The 24,462-nt window shown below is 45.9% G+C and overlaps 2 protein-coding genes and 1 long non-coding RNA gene across 3 annotated transcripts; 2 read left to right on the forward strand and 1 right to left on the reverse strand.

Moving 5' to 3' along the window:
- The first annotated feature begins 371 nt into the window (after nt 1-371).
- LOC120836555 lies at nt 372-1,466 on the forward strand. The gene is made up of 2 exons (XR_005714687.1): nt 372-536; nt 1,345-1,466. It is a non-coding gene; the product is annotated as an uncharacterized LOC120836555 (long non-coding RNA).
- A 2,314-nt stretch (nt 1,467-3,780) lies between these two features.
- On the forward strand, nt 3,781-8,464 carry LOC115327793. The gene is made up of 3 exons (XM_040205520.2): nt 3,781-4,287; nt 5,073-5,216; nt 6,617-8,464. The coding sequence occupies exons 1-3, from the start codon at nt 3,823-3,825 to the stop codon at nt 6,803-6,805; spliced, it is 798 nt and encodes a 265-aa protein (XP_040061454.1). The 5' UTR covers nt 3,781-3,822; the 3' UTR covers nt 6,806-8,464.
- A 1,879-nt stretch (nt 8,465-10,343) lies between these two features.
- On the reverse strand, nt 10,344-14,340 carry LOC120836556 (E3 ubiquitin-protein ligase UBR4-like). The gene is made up of 4 exons (XM_040205523.2): nt 14,194-14,340; nt 13,259-13,453; nt 11,233-11,317; nt 10,344-10,652 (listed from the first exon to the last, which is right to left on the reverse strand). The coding sequence occupies exons 2-4, from the start codon at nt 13,306-13,308 to the stop codon at nt 10,344-10,346; spliced, it is 444 nt and encodes a 147-aa protein (XP_040061457.2). The 5' UTR covers nt 13,309-13,453; nt 14,194-14,340.
- Nucleotides 14,341-24,462: the final 10,122 nt, after the last annotated feature.

Consider the following 24,462-nt stretch of genomic DNA (forward strand, 5'->3'; position numbering starts at 1 on the left):
TGACATCATCAGTGACTAGTGTTCCCTGAAGAAAGGAAGGTTTCTGGATTCTTGAGCACTCATTTTATGGAAACTATTTCGTGTTTCCTAAGAAACAAAACTTCAAAAAACTAAACATTTAAAAAAAAAAAAAACACTGGATGAGGTTTTTTTTTTTTTTTGATAAACTAAAGTAAAATTGTATCGCCTCATATTTTTATCTTTTAAAATATTTAGAGAATATATGAGCACCTTTAGCACTTCCTTTAGTAATTTCTTTAGGCAGAAAAAAAACCCGTGAGCTGTCATTCTTTCGTGTGGTTAATAGTTATCCTTGCACACGAAGGATACCACAGTTGGACAGTTTTGTTGACGCCAGGCAAATTTTTGTTTGCAGAAGGTGTCGTGCACGAACGAGGACGGCTGGTCTGTTGCCCTGGCCGAGTACATCCGCCACAGCGACCAGCCCATGCTGGAGTTGGGAGACAAGCTGCTCAGGAACTTCGAGGAGCAACTGCTGCCGTGCCAGTCGTTCGCAGAGTATTGCGATGTCATGGGTGGGTGTCTTGATCTTTTTGTGGACAATCGCTTGTTTTGTGCCAATCGCTTGTAATGGGTAGTAGTTTGTGCCAGCTGGCCTAACTTTCACAGGTGATAATTGTTTCTATAATTTGTTGAGGACACATTGGGACGGTGACACGCTGCAAAATGTAAAATTTTGTCTTTGAGAATTTGTAGTTTCTTTGCAAGATTTTTTTGTGCGAAAAGATTTTCTTCATGGCCAAATTCTGAAGTGCAGCTCTTATAGCAAAGGACAGTAAACTACAGACTACTTAGTAAACTACTATTGTTGCATACGTGGCAGCTTTTCGAGTGCAGCTCTTAGGCGCCTGTTCCCAGGTTTGTCGGCATCGGCGTAATTACGCTACATTCAGCGTAAGTCCTCAACTCAAATTCAATTCCCTACTAAATTTAGTGGGGAATTGAATTGGTGTTGAGGTCACGTGGCATAAATTTTTCAGCTAAATTTAGCGGGGAAACTGGGGGGGAGGGGAAGGTAAGGAGGAGGAGGAGGAGGAGGAGGAGGAGGAGGAGGGGCATACTTTCCCCTCCTCCTCCTCAAGAGCTGCACTTTAATTTTGCATTACAGAGATTTGTAAACATCTAATTTTTAATGGTTGTTTTAATTGGTTTTTAGACTGTATTGCAATTCTAAATCTTGTTAAAGGCAAATTTTTTTTCTTTATATACTAAAGTTATGATTACTCCGGTACATGCTTTCAGTAGTGCAGAAAGCTTTGCAGTGTAGAACCTTTGTTTCAAAACGTTGCGTAAAATGTGACAAGTGTTTTTTCTCACTTTCAGGTCTGCTTTGTGAAATTTCGAACCCAGATGCCTTCCTGTCAGAGTCTCTTCAGCTAAGGGTTTAATCTTAATTTTAATATTGAAGGTTTATTTAATAAACACATTGTTTGAACTTTTCTTGACATCTGTGTGTGTGTGCCATTTCATTCTGCAAGCATGAAGTGTCCCGACATACTTGAGACTTTTTGTAGTGCTCTGTTTGGTTTTTTTTGTTTATCGTGCCTTTTGTTTGTTTTTTGATTAGCGTGCCTCCACGACTGCATGCCTCATGCAGTGAAGCCAAGCTAGTGTTGAAGGGAACTTCCGTGCAAAAACTTAGTACCGTGTCTTTATCATGATTTGCAACTTCTAACACAATATGTTAAAGAGCTGGGATGCCGAAGGATAGCGAGCGTTACACATACCGCCTTGAAAAGCTGTCAGTTCCGACTCGAAATCAACCAGAATTCATGCCAATCCCTTTCGTTTTACATCCTATGCACAGATTGCTCGAATTCTTCGATCAACGGCATCTGTCAGAGTGGTCAGGAACAGAAAGTAGCATCGGCTGGAACTCTGAGTTTTACACATATCGGTCTTATTTATGTTGCCTGTCATGGAAGGGAAAATCCACCGTAATTGGTAGTATGTGTTATTTGGGCATTCGAATAAAGTGATTTTGGCAAGCACTACAATATTAGGTCTTCATACAGTCGAGTTCGGTTATATCACACCCGGGTATTTCAAATTATTGTTGATATCGAACAGTCCAAACAACCCCTTGAAAATCATATGTAATTGTATAGGAGCATTGTTTTTCTGTACCAAACTCCAATGGCGGTAACACTCGATATAGCGATCAAAACACAGTGCCCAAACCAGCATATGCGCATGGGGGTACGCAGCGAGAGAGCAGTTATTAAAAAAAAAGAGCAACCGTAGAAAAAAAAAAAAAATGGAGGATGGCAAAAGCAAGGGGAAGGGCATGCACCGTGCACATAGGTACGGAGGGGGTGCCCGCTGTTGGAACGGTAGTGTGCGCTCTTTCCCCGAACTCGCACTGTCGCTGCGCGGCCCCTTAGCCCCAAAATAAAAGTAAGCGAAAAAAAGAAAAAAAAAAAGTCTTGTCAAGTTGCATGCGTCGACAACAGTTGAGCAATAGCACTTTGAACGCCTTATATATTTGTTTACCTTTTTCTCTAACCGTTTTTGCTTTGAGTTTTTTTTTTTTTTTGCTGCTTGAATTTAGTAAGGCTTTTTTTTTTTTTGTTGCTTGCTTAACTTTATTCTATGAATCAGTTCTTTTATGCGGCCTGATTTTTCTGTTTTTTTTTTTGTTTTAATTATTTTTGTGTTTTGTTGTCGGCACTGTGTGGAGGTAGTAGCCAGGCGTAAACGATTGCAAACACAGTCGTGTGTAAACGCGGCAGTGTTTGTGATCTTCACCAACTAAGCTCTACTGTATTTAGCGACTCTTAGAGGCTCTATTTGGTAAGGTCCCGTTTGTCGCAACCTTCGGTATTGGCGGACACACGCGGAAATTTCAACTGGAGCTCAAGTTACCATTTTTGTTTATCAAATTATTGATATATCGAACCCTTTGAATTCAATATATCCGGGTTCAATGTATATGCAAGCATCGGGTTCGACTGTGTACGTAAACATTGATTTATCCATTCTAGCCCCTTCTGCCAGTACCAGGGTCGACTTGAGGTCACGATGAACGAGCTTCCAGAGTGGTTGACATAGTTTTTCTTTTCAGATTTTGCACTGCGCAAAAAATATTTTCCTACAGTGGCTAACCGTCACTTAAAGACAGCAAATGAAAGACCAATATTAAAACCTCTTTAATCGACTCAATTAATTAGACACCCAAATAAAATGTCACCCCTATGGGAAAACCCTTCTTTGAAGTTCTTTCCCCTCTTTGCAAAAGGCCAGGGTCTGTGGGTAAGAAATGAGTAAGAAATTCGCCCGGGAGTCGGAGCGTTGTGCCGTATACAAGTTCGGCGGCCGTACATCCGACGTCTTCCTTAAAAGTGGATCGGATGCCTAAGAGCACCAAGGGTAGATGATTGACCCAGTTGCTCCTGTCCTCTCTAGCGATGAGTGAGGCCTTCAATTGCCGATGTAGTCGCTCGACCATGCCATTAATTGGCAGACGGATGGTAGGCGGTCGTGTGTATATGGCGCGCTCCCAGCATTTTAGCGAGTGATTCGAATAATCTGCTTTGGAATTGCCTGCCACGATCTGTGGTGATGATGGATGGGCAGCCGTAGCGTGCAATCCAGCTGGTGACGAATGCTTGTGCGACGGTTTCCGCGGTGATGTCGGGTATTGGTGTGGCTTCTGGCCATCTAGTAAAACGATCCACGCATGTGAGTATATATCGGAACCCCTGGGATGGCGGGAGGGGCCCGACTATACGGAGGGAAAGCCGTCTGCTCTTTCGCGCAGGCCGGTGGCGTGACGTCACCTCGCCGCGCTCTGATTGGAGGATGGCTCCGGGCGGGAGCTCGGGGGTAAACAAAGCGGTGTCGTCTCTTCTCCGCAGCCATTGCGAAAGGCCTTTTCTGTGGCTCTCAGAAATCCACTGCTACTGCTTGAACGAGGACGCGGCATACGGAAAAAAGAGACCGGAAATACCTCGAAATGTACGTTACTTCGTTGGACGGGAAAGAATTTACCCTGGGAGCATACGAAGCACCAATATGCTTCCCGGTCTCCGGCGGTCGAATGTTGATGTGAGCCCCCCCAACGTCAGCACGGTGATGTGCGACGCGAGTGAGCCTTTCTACTTTTTGGCGGAGACCCTTTTTCGTCAGAAAGTGTCTCGGTGTCTCCGTAAAGCATCGAAGTGTAGCTGCAGCCCTCTTCGGCGAGCTGAACGGGCTGCCGAGCTTTCGAAGGCCGATCTCCCGCAGCGCTGGCACCCGGAGAACCGCGCCATGGCGCTCGCTAAGGTGAGTTACGTCGTTTATGTACACTTCGCATCATTCACAAACAGTTCAGTTGCACGTGAAAGGTGTTATGTACTGTCTGACAGACTGGCCGCTATCAGCTCGAGGACACTCGAGGAGCGTGGGCACTGAGCGCTCGAGGCTCGGGGTGCGCGGGCAGACGAACGCCGGGCTCCGAGCTGATAGGCGCCAGTCTGTCAGACAGTACATAACAAAAGGAGTATAGCAAAGTAAAACGGAATATTTACGGAAAAGCAGTGGATTAGGCGATCGGTGTGGTACGACCGAGCCGAGTGCGCAGTCGTCTGTTTTTAGTCTTTCCCCCCAGCGACAGTTTGTATGCCACTTGTCCAAACAGATAGTGTGGTAGGATATCTGTATGTGGGTCATAAACTTCGCAGTCACGACTCGGTGTTCGATGGTAGCGTATTTTAGCAGTGATTGCGCCGTGTCTAAGTGACATCCGATGTCACTTCATGCCAGTGGCGTAGCGAGGGAGGGGGGTTCAGTACCTCGCACCCCAGATCCCCCCCCGGCCCCCAAAAAACCTGGCTAAGCCAACGCTTCACGCGCGCGATAAAGCGCCGTCCTAAGGTGTTCAACTCAAGACGCACTGTTCTTCTGATGCGTGTTCCAGTAGTCGCTCGCCGCTGATTTGTTTCACCATAAAGCGCCAGTGAGGCAAATGCTGCGGGGGCGAGTAGCATGTTTTCGTACCTGCCTGCATGTTTTCTTAGGTCCGTTAATCTGCAAGTGCTTGTGTTCCCCCTACCCCATCATTCCAACAGAATCCACCTGCTGCCGGGCTACTGAAAGGACCCTCTGCTCGGAGGACATGTTGCAGGCCTCGTGTAATGCCCTCGGCGCCTGTGCGACTTCCAGGGGGTCTGCGTTTCACGGCCCCGTTACCAGCTGGGAAGTTTTCCATGGAGGTAAGATTATGAAAGAAACCACTCTATGCACTCAGAGGTAGCTTTCAGAAGTTGTGGAAGCCAAATACAAATGCTGATATCTTTAGTAAAAAAAAAATTCATATTACTTGCTTTATGACTTATACATCTCTATTTTGCAAGCCACATATGGCAGGAAAGTGTCACGTTATCTCAACCTGGTTGCTCAAGGCACTGAAAAGCTACCTTTTGCAGATCACTGTACCGTTGTCATTTATTATATGTTATTCCTTGGCAACGGGGGATTGGTGGCCGAGGGGGCTTCCACGCACCAGCTCGGAGAGTGTGGAGTGAAAGCTCGCGCTGCAGAACCCAGGATCGTGTGTTCAAGCCCCGCATTTGCCCGTTTCGATCTGGATGAGCATTGTACCGGCGTGCGGTCGTGTATCACTACTACGTGATGCACGTTAAGGGCCCCAGGCTAGCGGTCATCTACAGCTGGGAGAGTCATCGCCCGTCAAGGCAGATTGAGTTTGAAACTGTATAAATATACACACAACCCGATTCCTCGGCACGCTGCTGGTATTGCTGTGCTGATGTTTGGACGTTTTTTTTTTTTGGTCGTTGAAATGACTACTGTGGTGCTTGGGTGAAATAACCTGGTCAATTACCTCCTCGGCCGTAGTGTGTCGTTCACTTGTTACTCTCTCTTCTCTTCTGGTTAATGTGGCTCAGATAACAGTCATGAAGTCAGCCCGGCTGAAGTTCTCTCGACGCCACATTCTCACATCTCTGGCCGATCGTCCTGGTTTCGCGCCAAACTCACACAACTTGTATTCTTCGATACTCCCGAATGCGCCTCGGTCGCCCGCTCCGCCGCTAATTTCAGTCCCGTGCCCACTGTTTTATGGCAACCTCCTTGACATGACAAATCTAGCTTCTGTATCTGGCCATCAATATGGGTTAGTGCTCAATTTGTAAACTTGATGTTTCAAAGTAACAGTGCGAGCTTCCTCCAGCATCTACCAGCAACCAAGCAATGACAAAAACGAAAGCTTTAACTTCCAAGACTAAAAACCCAGGAGTATGAGAACACGCTGGCCAACCCTGCTGAGGACAAGCCAGGAGTGGGACAAGCATGTAATCTCAGTATATGGAGAGGTGTCCTCGAAGTTCGCAGCTTTAACATTGTGGTAGTGTTTGAGTTGGTTCGAGTCTCAAAAGAGCAAATAAGGCAATGTTATTTATTTTGATTTGCATCCCTTGGATGCTGGCAGGTGTTTGGTACGAAGGGAATAGAATAGACATGTTCATTTATGCATTCGGTTGCTTCAAAATAGGCTTTCACTGATTTTAAGTTGGTAATGGCATGGGAGGACAAATACGCTGCTCAGGGTGTAACCGGACCGGATCGTTTGACTACTGAGACGACTCTTTTACAGGGGACGACATCCTGTCCAGCACCAGCTTCACCGTCTGGGACCAAGTGCACGAGGGGGTCGCATGGCAAGCACATGAAAGGAGGGCACTGCGACCTTGAGGTCAAGCTAGTGCATCTACCATTACAGAGTCCTAAATGGATGCCAATTGGTTCTGATGACCTTATGAAGGTGAAACGTCCCTGGATCTAAAGGGAAAATCTGATTGAAGGCGAGCTGAAGTTGTTTCTGACTTTATTCTCTTATGACTTGAAAGTAATCTGCCTACTTCATGAACTTTGAAGATGCAAAATTTGTTTCCGTAACTGTCCCACTTCAACGTAATGTGCACATTGAAACCTCTTCCTTTTCTTTTTGTTTTTTGGCGAGAAAAAAAAAAGCCAACGAATCTCCCTCTTCCTTTTCGCAATGGGGAGGTGTGGAAGACTGATTGGATATTTTATATACGCAACCAGTTTCATAAGTGAATGAAGATAAAAGCAGAATACATGTTCACAGATTATTTGTGAATCCTTAGACTTGGTGAAGTGAGTAATTTATGTTCAAGTCATGTAATTATGAAGTCAAAACCAGCTTTAGTGCATTTTTAAGAAGCCTTTTAGACCTGAGAGTTCTGCTTTGACTCAGCAATACACAACTCACCTTTGTTATTCCTATAGCACAGCCGAAACTATAAACACGAGCATGTTGCCTGACCAATGCTTGAACTGCCGTGAAATCGACGAAGTCCCTATCCTTCGAGAACAAGTTTCAATGGGGATAGTCGAAAGACCAGGGTATTTATTGCACACGCATACTTGATTTCAAGCTTGCAGATTGAAGTAATTGTTTATTGAATCCATTCTCAAACATGTCTGAGATTGTATTGGTTCATATTCACAGTATATTTATTTTTCATTTCAGCAAGGAATAATTTAGAGACAGATGTTGGTGTTCAGGCGTGATGCTTTTATTTTCATAACATGCAAGAGTGCAAAAAATTAGATTTGGGCTTTCAACTGATCTTTTTATGTATTCTTCCAAACAGCATAGCAAGCAATAATATAAGGGCTACAGCTGCAAAAGTGGCTACACCTGGCATCTCATTTGTTTTATAGCGTGTACAGGTGAGACACTATACTCCGTTTCACGGTCACTTGGCAAACATTGCGACCCAGTAAGAGCATCGGAGCCAGACACATGACAACACTCCACAGTCGAGTACTCGTTATCGCCACAGCAAGAGCACCATCTGCGACAAAACATAGTTCTAGGCTTTGTTTTTTTTCTTTTTCTTCTTCTTTTAGTAGTGTTGCCGTCGGATTCTTCGGACCGCAACACTACACGACACGACACAATGTTACTTATTAACGACACTTAATATAGATCAACACTTTTGAGAAAAACATGGCTTGTGATCGATGTTTAAACAATCGTAGCCATGAATCGACCACTTCCGCTCAAGACATCGCCCTAGCATTAGCACCCGCCACAGATTCATGGGCAAATTGAGCATGTGGTTGCCTCATAAAAGTGTTACTAAAGACCTCGCTACTCTAGCGGACGGTAATGTTGCTGCAGTGGACGTCCATCCGAAGTTGTTTGGTTTCTGAGCAGACGACAGCCAGTTCTGGTGGGTGGTCCTTGCATTTGGCGCGGTGACACGGACGCTCCTGTGACATGCTGCCATGTGCCTCGCTCCGACATTCTTACTGGGTCGCAGGAGCCGTAGCCTCCACAGTTCACCAAGCTGTTGTGAAACAGAGTGTAGACTAAGTTGTCTGCTAATGAAAGTAGCGTTGCCAGCATCATGTATTATGTATGAAACAGTGTATACTTCGAGAAAACAAATAAAGCCATTCATCCTTTCCACTGATTGTTTTGGTTCATTAGTAAAACTTGGTTCAGTGAACTTTACATTTCAGCATTAGCATAGATACAACAGGTAAGGTCAATTACAAGTGCTTTAGAGCAGTCCAAACAGTTTCCAAGTGGCTCAGGCAAAGCAGCTGACATGGTATTACCCCCAGGAAAGAGACGAGACCTCCTTGATGAATCTACTTCAGCCGCAAGGCACACCAAACTGAATATTGGCGTTTCTAGGAAATTGGGATCAACCAAACAATTCCATGGAAAGGTACACCACCAACAGCTTTGGTGTGAGGGTGAGCCCTATCTGCAGCGACAATACTGAAGCCTCGCATGCAACCATCACTAACACATGCAAGTAGTCACTCAGTGCCTGGCATATTTGGGCATTGAAGCAACAAGGAGAGATCATCAATGAGTGGACTAGGAATGTGGATCCAAATGGGACTGTCTTCACAACCGCTGTATGACCACCATCTGTTGGAGTGTTTCTGGATGTCAACAGTCCATCTGGGACCTAGAAATGACAAATGATGTTAGAAAGTTTGTCACTTACACACTGAGTCCCAGTCTGCTGAGCGGACAAAACAAAAATATGTACATGTTAGCCATTGTTTACTCCCGTGTCAATTCCATGGGGCGCTCATTAGCTAGGCTTGGATAGTGCACGATATCCGAATTTTCATCTTGGTATGGGAACGAAAAAGGAGACAAGCGACACACAAAAACACGTCAGACACTGACGGCGTCGATGTGGTTCGAAGATACACTGCGCAACACATTTTGCAGAAAGGCGGCATCGGTACTTCGTTGGCAATTCGCTCATACTGGCTAATGTGAAACGGCAAATTTGTATTGTCCGAGTTGGTTCACTGTATTACACGTAACAGCCATTCCAATTTCATTCCTGAAAAAAAAAAAAAAAAAAAAAAAAAACGATCGCGTTTTTGTGGTAAGCTTTGAGCTCTGTGCTTTTCTACAGTGCCATGATCACAACCGTAGACTGCAACTACTATACCAAATACGATGTATGACTATACTGCGTCTCATCTAAGTGCGAACGAAGCGAAAATTACAAACGCGAGAACGCACTGCAAGATCGCACATGGCAGCTATGATCAAAGCTCGGGACTTGCCTATGTAGATTTAACTTCGATCGCATTTAAAATGAAACGGAACATAGTTTATACGGCCTCCGTGCAGTTTCGAGTCGAAATGACGAGTATATATTCCTAAATATCACCTGCGAAGATGGGCTTCGGAGGATCGCGAAAACGCTACATTCTCGGCTGTTTTTCGATTAATAGCGCCTATCGACTCCGCCACACAAGATTTCTAAAGACGTGCTAGAAGGAAAAATCTGTCGTTTTCGTAAAGGAAGAACAAGATAAAAGGCAACTTACCGGTACAATCGGGCGGCGGTCTCGTAGTGACCGGCGCAACCGGCGTTTCAATCACGAGGCTAGGCAAGCGCCTTCTCTATGATGCTCTTCGTCGTCTTCATCTTGGAATCTTCGAAATGCGTCTAGCAGACGACGGAGGAATCGTAAGGGGCACAAAGCTGCTCGATCTTGTGGACTCGGCAAATTTTAACCGGGCTACAATAAATAAAAGACTCGCGGTCGCCGCTACAGCACGGCCGCCATGGCCGACGCCGATGTTTGTTTACCCCCCGGCCTCCCCGACATGTGCGAGGGCGGAGCTTAGCCGGAATCGTCATCAACCTCCTCTCCCGCCTTCGCGCCTCCTTTCTCATGCGCAGAAGACGAAAATGAGCCCACTTGCGAGGCGTATAGGAATGTGCGCATTTGCATTTCGGACGCACCATGAGCCAGAAATAGCGAGGCTTTGCCGGCAACCAGTAGAAGCACTCGCGGCATGATCAATCAATGGCGATACTTGGGTTAGTCAGAACATCCGGCACTTTCGGTATCACCGGATACCCGGTGCCACCTGCCTTGAACATGATGGTGTACAGGCCGTCCACCATGGCCAGGTACAGGAGGTAGGGCTTGTACACTGCAAACTCCTTGGGCTCCTGGTCGGCCAGGGCGGAGCAGCCCTGGGGGCTCAGGTGCCGCGCATGCGCCAGCACCAGCATGCGGCGCACCAGGGACACCCGCCGGGAGCGCCACTTGGCAGGGGACCACACTGCCAGTGCCATGGTGGCCCAGTAGCAGGGGCCCTCACTCTACAATGAAACAAACTGATTATTCGAAGAATGGTAGCTCGTAACCCTTTCCTACGAGCCAAAGATCTTTTAACGCAGAATCTGTTGTAGGGCTGGGTCTCATGGGAAAAAGCGGCACGTTACACTCGACTTACACATGATCTTACATGATCACACGTGACACCCAGACGTCATGTAACTTGACATCAGGTTCGGATGTAATGTATGTCATGTGACGTCGCTCCTGTGACCCTTTGACACCATGTTACAACACACAGAAATAGTGCATGCCAAGCAAACCAAACACTGCGTTGTCGGAGACAACACATTCTGTGTGTCTCCGAGTTTATAAGATATGATCAAGACATGCTTATATTCTTCAAGTGTTCAATGTTCATATGATAATATCCTTAGTGCAGTAGAACCTCTCAGTTCAGTCAGTTCACCTCTTTGGAGTTAAAACCATCCTGACATCAGTAACACCTGTACGGTTAAGTGAAAACTCTCTGCTCTGCCCTAATCTTCTCCATATTTGTCTCACAAACGAAGCAGTGCTATACCTTGCTCGTGTCTCGGATGGAGGATCCAGAGATGGCCTTACCTCGAAGCAGTTTTCAATTTGCCGCTCTGGTGACATCTCGAGAAAGTTGGACAGGTTTTTCTCTTCTCTGGCCACACATCTTGTCCTGAAAAGTCAGAAACAGTTCTTGACTTCCTCCCATGGACAGACAATTTATTCACGAAGATGCGATGAGGTTGGTGTTGCGAGAGGAACCGGTGCGAGTATACAGCTTTGGAAACATAACTTGCAGGGTAACAATAGATTTAGGTTTGGGCAAGCCAGCGGGCACGGAGAGAGTAACTAAATATCAGTGCGTCATATTTTAACCGGACGACGTGGAAACCTCCTCCACCTACGGGGGCGACCCGCGGTGCTGAAAGCATGCGATATGCGACATCTTAGGTCCCGGGCTTACTACTGGTCAGAGCCGCTAAAAGCTTCTTTTTAGTCGAAATACAAAATATAAGTGGTGCGAACAGTTTCAATTATTTATAAAAGTAGTTTTTGTTCAGTACTTTAGATGAGAAAAGAAACAAATGCAGTTTATAAAGTGGGGCACGCCGTCGTCTGTGGTCCGCTTTCCGGCAGTAAAATCGTAAAAGTGGTTAGGCCTAAGAATGGTTGCGTCGCTCTCCGTGCTGAGTGAGCTTCATAGGGTGCTTTTCCTTTGGCAAAAGGAACGCCCTAAAAAGATTCGCAATTTTCAAAACATGGTCACTGTGGCGCGCACCCACCCAGCCGTGGGGCGCCTCCATCGGTGGAGACGTGCCACAGTACCTTGCCTCCAAATATGTGTAAATTTTTCGGGAAAAAAAGGGTCTTCACTATGCAAGTAAATAAGGCATGTTATTTATTAAGATTTCATTCACGCTGCTCGTTAGATAGTTAATCATGTCCAATACTTTTTTGTGGTCGTTATGAATATGCAAAAATTTATTTTGATAATATTCACACTTCGCTCTTTTTCAAGTCAGAGTTCAATTTGTTTCTAAATTTTGTGAACTCAAAAGCATGATACTTGCAGATTTTTCCCCCGATTCTTTTACACAGTTCACCAGTTGTCCACGGTTTTCTAATCTTTCTAGTAGGGTTGTGCGAATAGTGGATTTTGAGTTTGAATCGAATTCGAAGCGAATAGTGATTTTGGTCGAATATTTTCGAATCGAATATCGAATACTTACCGTTCAAGAAACCTTGCCATTTTTAGAGGGAAGTTTACAGAAATACTTCCAAACTGGACTTCTCACGCTGTCGTTAGTCCATCTTGCCAACCGACTTAGCTGCCATCATTTTGACGATGTCGATGTCATCCACTCACCTTGTCGCTGTAATAATATAATATTGCTTCGAAATATTATAATTTAAATGTTTTGAAACCGTGTTTATGAGTTTTATCGGAAATAAAAGTTTCTGAGCTATTATGCATGCTATGAGAAATTTCTCAAGGTGTTTATTTTTATCCTAAACTTGTTTTTCTAAATTTATATCTGGACGTGGCGGTGGTGAGAGAAAGTCCAGGGCGCCAAGATTGGCGAAGACGGCGCCGGTGTCTCTGGAGTTCGTTGCTCGGTTTCTTTTGCCCGTTATTAAAAAAGTTGATGAAATAATTACGATGAATATATTTCAAAGTTCCCACCATAGTATTTATACCGTTTTGCCGAACGTGTGAGTATATTCTTATCTTAGATATCGTTTTTTTCTGGTCTTTAGACAGTAAAAAAACTTACGACCGCGACTTTGCGAACACTTCGAAAAGCACGAATATTACAACTGCTCTTGAAGCGAATATCGAATAGAGTACTATTCGAAACTACTATTCGAAAATTCGAATATTCGCACAACACTACTTTCTAGGTCTTTCTTTACTTTCCCGGAGGGGAAAAGCTGCATCATAACAACGCTTGAATTTTGTCAGGCAGCTTTTATTAGCAACTGATTAAAATAGTTAAGTGGACGTTTCAATATTTTACCAATAACCAAGGTGGTGGGTAGAGGTGCTATCCTAGCTGTTGCACCAGTCTGTCTGGCGGCCACCGCACAGAGAAAAAAGGGGCCGAGCACTTACGTGTTGATGACGTAGACGACCATGTGAAGGATGTAAGGGATGAGGTGCATGTTGCTCTGGGGGCCTCCTCCCCCGCTGTCTTCGCTAAAGGAGCGCTCCTGAGCAAAGCGGGAGATCAGCAGCTTCAGGTCGTGCAGGGTGGAAACATAGCCCACATCCAGATGACCCGTGCAGTCCTGGATGTACGTGTTGTGCCTGAAACGGGGGGTTGAAAACATCACAATGAAAGGAAGGTCACCACTTCCACACAAATCAAAGAAACCAGAAAAAAAAAAGCTAATTAAAAAGAAGAGGAGATGTGTTCTTAGGAACATGCTTTTAAGAAACCTATTTCACTGTTCAATATAAGAATCATTAGCTTAAATGACATTTCCACTAAGCACACACCCAGTGCAAGTGTGATTTGAGTCAACGATTCTTGTACTGTAGACATGCACAAGATGCAGAGCTTGCATTTGTGCTTTGCTGGCATCTATGTTGAAACATACTGCAGTATTTGTTGTAATTGCAATTAAAACCATTGATGCAAGCACAGCGCAGTAATTAAGATGCGTATCTTAATTCCAGCTTCACCAGCTTCTGATGGAAGTAAACGAGTTTAATTCATGGTAACTGTTACTTGAAATTCGACAATTTCAGATACTTAGCAGTTTGTTATAAACATCACATCTATGGTCGCTGTCATCCACTCTGTGTCACCTTTAGCTTGCCAAGGGAAGTCTCAGTGAAATGCCAGTCACCTGTTTGAGGCTTCCAGTATACTCCTTTTCGCGTGACCAGGTTATTCCCTCGCTTAACAGGACGACAGTTAAAATGGTACGTGTAATCCTCTCTCCAAAATGCATGTCCGCAACCCCGTTTATAAGACTGCATGAACACCCCTCATGCTTGCAGTGCGGAATTCCAGTTTTGTGGGTATGGCACTCATCACTCACCTGGCCAGACAGCTGGCGAAGGCAGACTCTGGCACCTGTGGCCCCCACAGAGGCAGCAGACCATTGCACTTGGTGTTGGCGTTCTGCAGGGCCGCACTCTCCCACTCGTCACGACCCCTGGCATGCCTAGGAGAGAAGGGAAGGAAGCAACAACTTGTTGGCTCAGTAAGGTGCCAGTGGCGCAGCTTGCTCTTTGCTTGATATAATTCGGTCGCAGCTGCATTGTAAAAAGGCCCTATCGAGCGTAAAAGTCGGGGTCCAGCGTTCTTTGTATGTCTTGTGTTGTTGCGGACCTTTGTCTATTGCGTTCCAACGCGGCACGCCCGCCATGCCTGTCTCTTGCACGCAGCGTGGCGCTTGTGTGGTTTGGCGATCTGTGTTAGAAAGTGAGCGAGGGGCCCCCTTACCGCGGCTGCAGTGGAAAAAGCGAAAATATGTAGGCGAGCTGCTCGATAGAGGACCGGAGAGCACAGGAGAACGCGGCCATGTGGATATTTCGCATTGGCGGCTGCCAGAGGGGCAGGGGGGGGGGGGAGGGAGAGAGGAAGGGGGAGCATTGAGGGTACATGAGTGTAGCATGAACAGTGGGGAGGTAGATAGCGCTTTCCCCGTGATCATGTGGGTTTCTGGGAACAGCGGCCACCTATGCCTACAGGGGGTGAAGAGCAAAAAAGAGCCTTGCCACAATTGACGTGTATGTGTGAGAAACGACAGGGGGAGAGAGAGCACTGTGCACCTCTGCCGTAGTGTGGTACAGTAATCTCTCGTTATAACGATGTCTCGGGGCGAGGAGGAAGCGTTCTACAGAATCAAGGTCAGAGGAAACACGCCACCACCCAAATATGCCACAAGCATAACCATCGGTACGGAAGTCACCAACAGATGGACTGTGCTGCCCGTCGGTGCCCCTCGTCTCTCGGTAGTCCTCACAATTTCTGCACCATTAACCATAACCGAGTCCCGGCAGTACCATAAGGAATCTCGACAGCAGTTGCAGCAGGAATAGACCTTGAGTTCCGTTTCCATCTAGGACTCAAAAAAAAAAAAACACTTTCAGCCTTTCCTCTTTGGTGAAAAAGGAAGACTAGCGAAGCTGTTATCTTGACGACGTCTAGGACGATTCCTAGAGGACGACGTTTAGGACAATCTCAAGGACGACTTCTCGGACGACCTCAAGGACGATGCCTAGAGGACGATGTCTAGAGGACATCAAGAAGAACCTCAAGGACGACATCTAAAACAACCTCGAGGGCAACCTCAAGTACAACGTCTAGGACGACCTCAAGGACGACTTCTAGGACGACCTTGAGGACAACCTCGAAGACGACGTCTAGGACAACCTACAGGATGACTTTTAGGATGACCTTGAGGACAATCTCTCAGACGACCTCAAGCACGACGTCTAGGATGACCTCAAGGACGACGTCTAAGAAGACTTCTTGATTGTCGCCAAGAGAAATTCAGCCTTTCCACTCTGGTGAAAACCGGAGTGGAAAGGCTGGAAAGGTTGCCGCCATCTATGAGCGATGGCGGCAACCAGACAACCGGTAAGCCAATTGTCTGGTTGCCGCCGTCTTTTATAGATGGTGGTAGCTGCCCAGAGTATTGTGGCGACATTTGTTTGCTGGCGGACATGATCCTAGGAAAACTACCATAATATTCCGAGTCATCGCCCGCCCCCCCGCCGCCTGAAATCCATAAAAAAAAAGTGGGGTGGGCCATGTCACGGCGAGTGAGTACAGCAAGTTGAAAAAAGCAGAAAAAACTGCCCATTTTTCTCTGCGTATCTAGCGCTGCTGCACAAGAGATACATTAAACCCAAAACTCAATTCAGTTTTATTGTTATATAGAAAAAATGCTCACGAAAGTATACTTTACTATCGCGAAGTTCGTTGCTTGCATACGCGCTAGGAACAGTGCCAATCTGCACACAGCGCAAACGTTTTTTCCATGAAAGCATGTCACCCCTATGTTCTCCGAGTTAGTAAAAAAAAAAGAAAGAAAGAAAGTCTAAATGGAACAGCGCGGAACATAGGACAGAAGGAACAGGACAACACGAGCGCTGACTTACAACTGACTGTTTAATGAGAAGCGAAGGAAGAAGAAGAAATAAGAAGCGAGGGAAGAAGAAGAAATAAACTGAAAATAAGGATTAATACAAAATACTTGCAAAGGAAATAACTAAAAGATGAGGCAAATCCTTATTTTCAGTTTATTTCTTCTTCTTCCTTCGCTTCTTATTTCTTCTTCTTCCTTCGCTTCTCATTAAACAGTCAGCTGTAAGTCAGCGCTCGTGTTGTCCTGTTCCTTCTGTCCTATGTTCCGCGCTGTTCCATTTAGTCATGAACCAACTAGCCCATCAAAGCACACTGCTCAAAGAAAAGTCCACAAGAAAATAGGAAAACCAAACAAGCGCAACGAGCGAGCGGACCGAAGAAGTGACGAAGAGCGATCCTGGAAAAGCAGAAAAGTCGGCGACCGCGTTGGCGAATACTTTGGCATCGGGCCAAGTCAGGCGCCTTGTCAATCGCAAGCTCTTGTGCAACTTTCTTGTTTGGTGCGTACATGCATGCATCCGTGCATGGCGTGCTATCAATGGGGGTTTGGGATGCTCTACAAACGTCTGTGTAGAGCTAGGGCATTCCAGCAAAGCTCTATTTGCCCATTGGCATTGTCTAAAACATTGCACTACTGCGGTCGCGATGAGCGAGGAGGAGAGGGTTCGCAGCGATCTTACTTCGGCAGAGAGAGACTTTGACCTTACACTCCACGCCAGGATGTGGGGCGTTTGCTTACCACGTGATCCCTGACTGGGTTACTGCTTGTGTTATCTTTCAGATTTTTTTTTTAATTTTTGTTTTGTCGGGTCAGTTTTTTTGCAAGCAAAACAAACTTTTATTTTGTTATCTCCATCGTTTTCTTTTCGCATGGATACACTACCACTTCGGGGTCGCTCACGGAGGAAATGCGTAAACACGAAGAAGTGTCTTTCCCTCCTTCATTTTACTTTGTTACGGACGTCCTCCAACTGTAAGGTCTGTGGGCGCGTCATTTGGGTAGGATGAGTGTTCAGGATCGCGGAGTCCCCGTTGGGACAGACTTCACATAAAAATGCAAAATAAATATTACCCCCCCCCCCCCCCCCCCTTTTTCGTGGCTCCTAAAAACTGCAAAAACGTTAACTAAAAAGAAAACAAACACAACAACAAAAGCACGCTGCACATTTACGTGATTTTCGCCAACTCTCTCCTTATCTATATTTCGTCTTTCTCCCCAGTCCAGTTTTGGTTTCGGTTTCGAGCAGTTGCGTTTTAGGGGTCTAGCCTTGTCCGTCCGTCCGTCCGTCCGGAGTCCGTGCTCACATAAAAATAAAAAAAATGTTTGCGCAGTTGACAGGATTCGAACCTGTGCGGGGAGACCCCAGTGGATTTCTAGTCCATCGCCTTAACCACTCGGCCACGACTGCGGGAGGAGTAGGGGGCTCTGAGATGTGGTAGTAACTCAAGAGCTGGGGTTTCTGTTGTGGATGAAACGTTGCATGTAGCCGCTCAACGTCTATACAAGAGAGGGCGCTGCGGTCGAATGCGTATATAATCGCGTTAAACTTTGCATGCATTGGCTCAACGTTTATAGATGAGAGGGCGCTGCGGTCAAATGCTCAAATGTGTATATAACCACGTTCCATATACCACACATTCTCTTTCTGACATGGACCGTTGACTTAAGCGATGGCAGATTCTAGCGGATCCCACGGCAGCTTCTAGCGGATCCAAGCTGATCCGCTAGAAGAACCACTGGCTCTGCATTTCACCGACCATAAAACAGTAATAATGAAGTCGAAACGCAACCCGGAACTCAGCACTACCTATGAGCAATAAAAAAAAAAAGATCAGCACCATCAGCACTACCTATGAACAATAAAATCAGTATCATCGGCACCACCAGAGCTTCGCCCCAATCAACATCATTCACCACGTGGAGATGCGGTAATTTTTTTGACTTTATTAAAAATATACATGACGCTGTAGCAAAATATTGATTGGGTAGCATTCTGACACCGAAATAAATCGCCCGGCAAAAAAAAAGTTGTTGGAAGTGTCAGTGTTTCTTTAAAGGGGCCATGAAACGATTTCTGGGCTGGGATAAATGATTTTAAGTTGGGACTTTACTAATAGCATATCGTTTAGTGGGTCAAAAGAAAAAAGGTAGAAAGTCAAAAGCAAGCTTTTCGGTACGAACATTTGAAAATATAGCGAACTATTTCGTACCTCCCTTCTTTCAAAAGCTCTCCGCCTTTTCACTATGATACACCCACGCAACCTAAAGCACGTCAGCGGTGCCAACCTGACGTCAGCCGACCCCAGCTCACGCACTGGACACGAGAATTGCTCACTCGGACGTATGCGCTCGTCAACAATCAATCCGTCGACGAATATTTGGATTCGCGTTCGTGGCCAATGAGTGCCCTGACGGAACTTATCGTCACTTGAGAATTACAAATTCTATAGTGCGCAGAACCCAGGAATCCAGGGGTGCTATGTTGCGCTTTTTGGACTCCCAGGAGACGGAGAAGGAACTGACGTCAGCGATACAGCAAACGCAGATTGGATCTTGACAGAAGAAAACAAAATCAACATCCAATCTGCATTTGCTGCGTTCTTGACGTCACTTCCTTCTCCCTAGTCTCCTGGGAGTCCAAAAAGCGCAACATAGCACCCCTGAGTTCAATTCCCACCCCTGCCCGTTTCGATCTGGATGAGCATCGTACCGGCGTGCGGTCGTGTATCACTACTGCGTGGCGTACGTTAAAGACCCCAGGCTAGCGGTTTGTACTGCACCGGCTAAATTTCCCATCCACAGCTGGGAGACTCGTCGCCCGATGAGGCAGACCAAGTTCTAGGCTGTATAAACATACACACAACCCCCCAAAATTTTTTTTTCTCTATGGTGTGCTTTAAAAACACGGTGGAAGCTTAGAGTCATCGCACCGGTGCCCAAGCTTGTCCACGACGACGTGATTTCTCAATTCGCCTTTGAGTCGAGGATTAAAGTTAATGAGGAAGAAGCAGAAAAATCGTTTCATGACCCTTCCAACTGCTGTGACGCGTCACCCCAGTTACGCCACTATAGACGCTTTGCAGCAGCTGTGCATGGGCGCCGCCATAACTGACCTTCAATTTTTGTTTCCTTTTATTCCGTTCGCTTCACTTCACCATTGCCACAGCAGGCCAGGTTTTTGTCACTTTAAATGCTGCTGTGTCCTTCTCCCCAGCATAGGCCCTTGTGGAGACTCGTCAACGCCCGCTTCAGTGGCTCGGCACCTCGGTAAGACAAGAGAAGGGCGGCTATGGCGGCTCAATTTGGCGCGTGTGTAAAGCGTCTATACTCTCGGATAGCTATCTCAGAAGAAGTGAACAGTGTGCGTGCACTGCTTTGATGGATGCTCAAGCGCACGTGCGCTCGTAGCTTTAACTGCAGATCCGCAGACCGTTGTTCGCAAGTATCATGTGATAAATGTGGCTTAGCCTAACTGCAGTGTAGTGTGCCCGCGTAACGAGGGTATTAATCGCGGTCGGGCGGAGTTACACGGCGGCTGCAACTGTCATTGAGCTGCTAACGATAATTGAGTTCAACGGAGCTGGCCTACAGCGCGAAACATATGTACGACGAAACCTTCCGATCCGACGTGCGGACTGCCTGAATGACCTTGGAGGGCGAGGGTTTTCGTAGCATCGGAGAGCGTTGAAAACACTCGCCTCCGACCGTCGTATTGCCTGGTCGGACGTCGGATCGGACGGTTTCGTCGTACATGTGTTTCGCGCTGTAGCTATATTTCACGGGACGCGTTTTTTGCACGTCGTATGAGCGCAGTCAAGTGTTAGCCGGGATCGCGTCGCCACCTACATGTCCCCTACCCCCTCTTGGAGAACATAATAGCGCTTCACGACAGGGACGAAGGGTAGGAACGAGACAACACAATGCGCTAACTTCAACTGGTTTAATCGTCAGAAAATCAAAGGTATAAATACTCTGCATCATCGCGCCATTCAACCAATCCCAAGCCACGCCACTGATCGCAAGAACTGTATCTCTTTATCTGCCAAATCGGCATTTGGCAGATAAAGAGATACAGTTCTTGCGATCAGTGGCGTGGCTTGGGATTGGTTGAATGGCGCGATGATGCAGAGTATTTATACCTTTGATTTTCTGACGATTAAACCAGTTGAAGTTAGCGCATTGTGTTGTCTCGTTCCTACCCTTCGTCCCTGTCGTGAAGCGCTATTATGTTCTCCAAGTTTCAGTACCAACTCGCCCAAGAATCCGCATTACCCTACCCCCTCGTTTTCCCCATTTTATTTTTTCCTGTTTTTATTTCGCAGTGACTATTTCGACGTCCACAGTTTACAGATCTCAAACATTATTTCAAAGTCTGTATTGTCACTTTCGTAAAATGTCAAAATAGTGTCTTTATTATTTCAACGTCGAGCGGGTTAACGACGGAACGATCGGGATGTTATGCCAAAAGGTTGTGAATGCAAACATTGCCTCCTTGATGTTTCTTGACCGATGCGAATGAACAAAGGTTCTGGCGCGGTTGTGCGAGATATATGCATTTTCCGATCAACTGTGAATTTTATGACACGACATTCGGGTCCTTTGTTGATATAAAACTCGTGAAATAAATCATGAAAAGCAACTGTGCCGCATTCTGTAATTTAAGGAACAACCAGGCAAACGTTACGCGCGACCTGATAATTGATGTACTCTGAGAAGTTTTTTTTGCAATCCACAAAAAGTCATAAACACTGCAGTCGATTGCAAATTTGTTTTCGGAGAAGGCGTGTTAAACCAAGACGCCGCCTGCAAGCAAAAGATTTGTATGACTGCCACTTCCGATCACTTTCCAGTCCGAACTTCGAAGTTCTAAGTATCTAAGTTAACGTCGCCCCAGCCCGAACTCCGAAGTTCTAAGTTTGAGATGTCAATATAAGGAAAAACAAATATTTTGACGAGCGACGTCAATGAGTGAAACGCCGAAAAGAGAAACGAACAAGATAAAAAAAAAAAAAAAAAAGATAGAGAAAAAAAAGAGGAATTTTGGACCGGGGGGGGGGGGGGGGGGGGGGGGTGGAGAGCAGCTGATCACGTGATCCCTTTTGTCACGTGCAAAAAAGGTGTTCCTTGCTTCACCATATGATGTACCACAGGAAAGGCGACAAGCGCGAGCTCCTTGCTCTATGGAACAGTCTCGGCGGCACAAGCTCTCGTGCGTTACGGCCAACGCTATGATCTCGCATTTCTAGGCTTCGCTGCGGTACAACGAAAGGTGAAACGGAGTACTGGGCGTCCGCGAGAAAACAGAACCCTGTTTTTCGCATTGCAAAAATAAACTATACTTCGTCTCACGTTAGTATGGACTATTGTTAGCCTGCGTGCTAAAAGCGCGAGATAGTTGCTTTGAATGAAGCCTCGGCAGCTGCACGAGCGCTCGTGCAGCGAGTGCTCTAGTCAAGGCAGTCACGGCTAGCCGCTCGCGCTAGCACAGCATTCGCGGTTAGTCCATGCTAAGATGAGACGAAGTATTAGCGGCGAGATGTTTGGGTGGCGCCCTGAAATGGTTACCTCTCGTGATGTCATCACCCTGTGAACAACAAGTTTGATGGTGCTTGAAATTAGCATGGTGGAAGCTGGAAATTATTGCGCTTTTAAACCAATACCGCCAACACCGTCAAAATCAAAGTTCTTACATCACTCTTATATCCGTCGATGAGGAATCATTTGCTGACGTCAAAGTCAGCATTCGACCAATCGTAGAGGCCCGACCACCGCGACGCTTTCGATCGGTCACGTCGCCAATAGACATCGCTGAGAGCTCAAACTCCGCCAGAACGTAGCCCCAGCCGTTCGAGACAGATGCCAAAGTTTCAGCACGAACCATCATCTTATTCAAAAGCTATAAATGATTTTCTGAAATTCGTAATGGGAAAACGGGGCCCATTTTCGCCCGTTTTCGGTTTCCGGAGTCATATAGAGCTCGATCGGCCGCCTTTTTTCCATTCAAATTTGCAGAAAATCGCTTATAACTTCTGAATGAGATAACGGTTTGTGCTGAAACTTTGGCATATTGCTCGAACGGCTGGGGCTGCGTTGTCACGGAGTTCATTAAGCTCTCCGCGATGTCTAGTTTATGTTTGCGATGCGAAAAACGAACGGGATCCGGTTTTTTCGCGGACGCCCGGTATAACAGATTGGGGCTCGCCCCCAAAGAGCTAGAGCTAGAGCCGACCGCCGCATCGCCGCCCATGGCCAGCGCTAGCGAAGCACTATATACTATTGCGGAAGATTGGGGGACATATCTAGAAAGTATCGTAGCAGCAAATCTTGTCGGCAACTAAAAGCAACTAAAAGTAGAAGAGGCAAGGAAAGAAGGGGATCCGTACTAAATGGTCTCGGAGAAAATGGTCCCGGACAAAATGGTCCCAGTCAAATTGGCAACTGCCCTAACGCTCCCAAGCGCAAACCCGGACAAGATGGTCCCAGGCAAATTTTGAAGCATAGTTTTCTTGCTCTTCAAGGGTTAGCCGTTTGCCTGTGCATGCTGCAAATTGGACATGGAGAAAAACAAAAAAACAAAAAACAACAACAAAGTTTTGACGAAGATTTAAGTTATAAAACGCTAACAATTTTAAAGTTTACATATTCCATTCAAAACACATTGCATGCCAGTAGCTGATTTAAGAAAAAGAAGGAAAAGTGAACTATAGAAATAATATACACGTACATTTATCAAATAATGTGCCTATATTATTTTACATATTTAGCAAAAGAAGAATTAAAAACGTTGTTTGATAACTCGCCATCACACAAGAAATTGACGTTCGTGTTTATACAGCGTAAGGGCCTGCCTTTGAGGAGCGGCGACATTGGTCTACGCTGTAGATGAGCAATTTTGACAGTGCAGCACCACTGCTAGCCTGGGTTTTTTAAAGTGCATCACTCAGTAGAGATACACGACCGCACGCGCGCCATCAAAGATATGTAGTATGTGCATGATGCTAATGTCCGATTCATCATGTGCATGCGTTTGCTTGCCGGAAACTCCAGCAAACAATAGAGGGCGCGCTGCTGAGGCAAAATGGCGGACGAAAGGAGGAAGTTTTCGTTGTTCAGCACGCGGACCACCAGAAATTCCTGCACTGCAGCGTAAAATCAGTGTTACATTTGAAAGCAAAGCGATTTTTCGACGATAGAAACCTTTTTCTATAGTCAGTGCGTAGGAATGAGGCGGCGGAATCATAAGAATAATTACTGGAAACGATGTTTGTTTCTATGCTGCATACGAGAACTAAGCAGCGATAGCAGACGACAGAATCGAAACGACCTCCTCTCCTGAGCTTCTCGGCGCTGCCCCTACGCGGCGTTGATTTCGCTCGAGTCGCGAATACTAGGTTTTACATAAAGCCACAGTGCAGCCTACGCTACGAGCTGATAGGACCGATCAAGCAGTGCTGAAAACAAAACGTACCGATTGCGTTCGTACACTTTTTTTTTTGTGCACCGAAAAAAGCTCACCACAAAACCGGCGGAGAAAAGCTGACCGATTTTTTTAAATCTGGGGACTATTGCATCATGCGTAACTTATATCAATTTATTATTATTAAAAGTCGTCAGCTTTGAAAAAAAGAAAATGTTCTTTTTGTATTATTTGTTAAGCTTATTGGCTATATTGCTCCCAAATTAATTATTGCGGGCGAGTGTTTTTTTATACTTTACTCTCTAGGCAACAAAAGCCAAACTGAAAAATTTACGAACTTGAAGAACAAAAAAGTGTTTGAAAATTTAATAATGTGTGCCTAAAACCTAAAAAAGCAAAACTGTAAATGCAAAACATTCTGAAGTGCATGCACAACAACGCGGTGCCTGAAATTCTCTTTGAAGCATTTGTCAACCTTTGAAAACAGGAAAACAATCAGTGGGATATCGAGGCTCCTCTTCCACGAACATGCACTTTTTTTGCCGTTCGGCTGGTGTTTCCACACGTTGCCTTTGTGCGATAGTGCCCTTCTACGGCAAGCCACCCAAGTCCTTCAGGGCTGCACACTGTCACCGTTGTTACCCGTGATCTATATAAGAACTAGTCTTCTGTAAGGTAGGGAATTGGGCGAGTTGGTAAACAGTTTACATGATGAGAACCGCTCAAACGAAGAAGACGAAGTGAGGACAACAAATACGACTGGACGACGCTGTTCTCGCAACTAAAGTTTTATT

This window comes from Ixodes scapularis, unplaced genomic scaffold (genome assembly GCF_016920785.2).
Source record: "Ixodes scapularis isolate PalLabHiFi unplaced genomic scaffold, ASM1692078v2 PGA_scaffold3__209_contigs__length_174095766, whole genome shotgun sequence".
Classification (NCBI taxonomy): Eukaryota; Metazoa; Arthropoda; class Arachnida; order Ixodida; family Ixodidae; genus Ixodes; species Ixodes scapularis.

Bases quoted from the DNA above. Each gene is read 5' to 3' on its own strand.
- LOC115327793 (XM_040205520.2), top strand. From the start codon at position 3,823: ATGGCTCCGGGCGGGAGCTCGGGGGTAAACAAAGCGGTGTCGTCTCTT. The intron at 4,288-5,072 runs GTGAGTTACGTC...TCATTCCAACAG, and splicing joins GCGCCATGGCGCTCGCTAAG to AATCCACCTGCTGCCGGGCT. The intron at 5,217-6,616 runs GTAAGATTATGA...ACTCTTTTACAG, and splicing joins CTGGGAAGTTTTCCATGGAG to GGGACGACATCCTGTCCAGC.
- LOC120836556 (XM_040205523.2), bottom strand. From the start codon at position 13,308: ATGCACCTCATCCCTTACATCCTTCACATGGTCGTCTACGTCATCAAC. The intron at 11,318-13,258 runs GTAAGTGCTCGG...CTGACTTTTCAG, and splicing joins GTCGTCTACGTCATCAACAC to GACAAGATGTGTGGCCAGAG. The intron at 10,653-11,232 runs GTAAGGCCATCT...GTTTCATTGTAG, and splicing joins AAATTGAAAACTGCTTCGAG to AGTGAGGGCCCCTGCTACTG.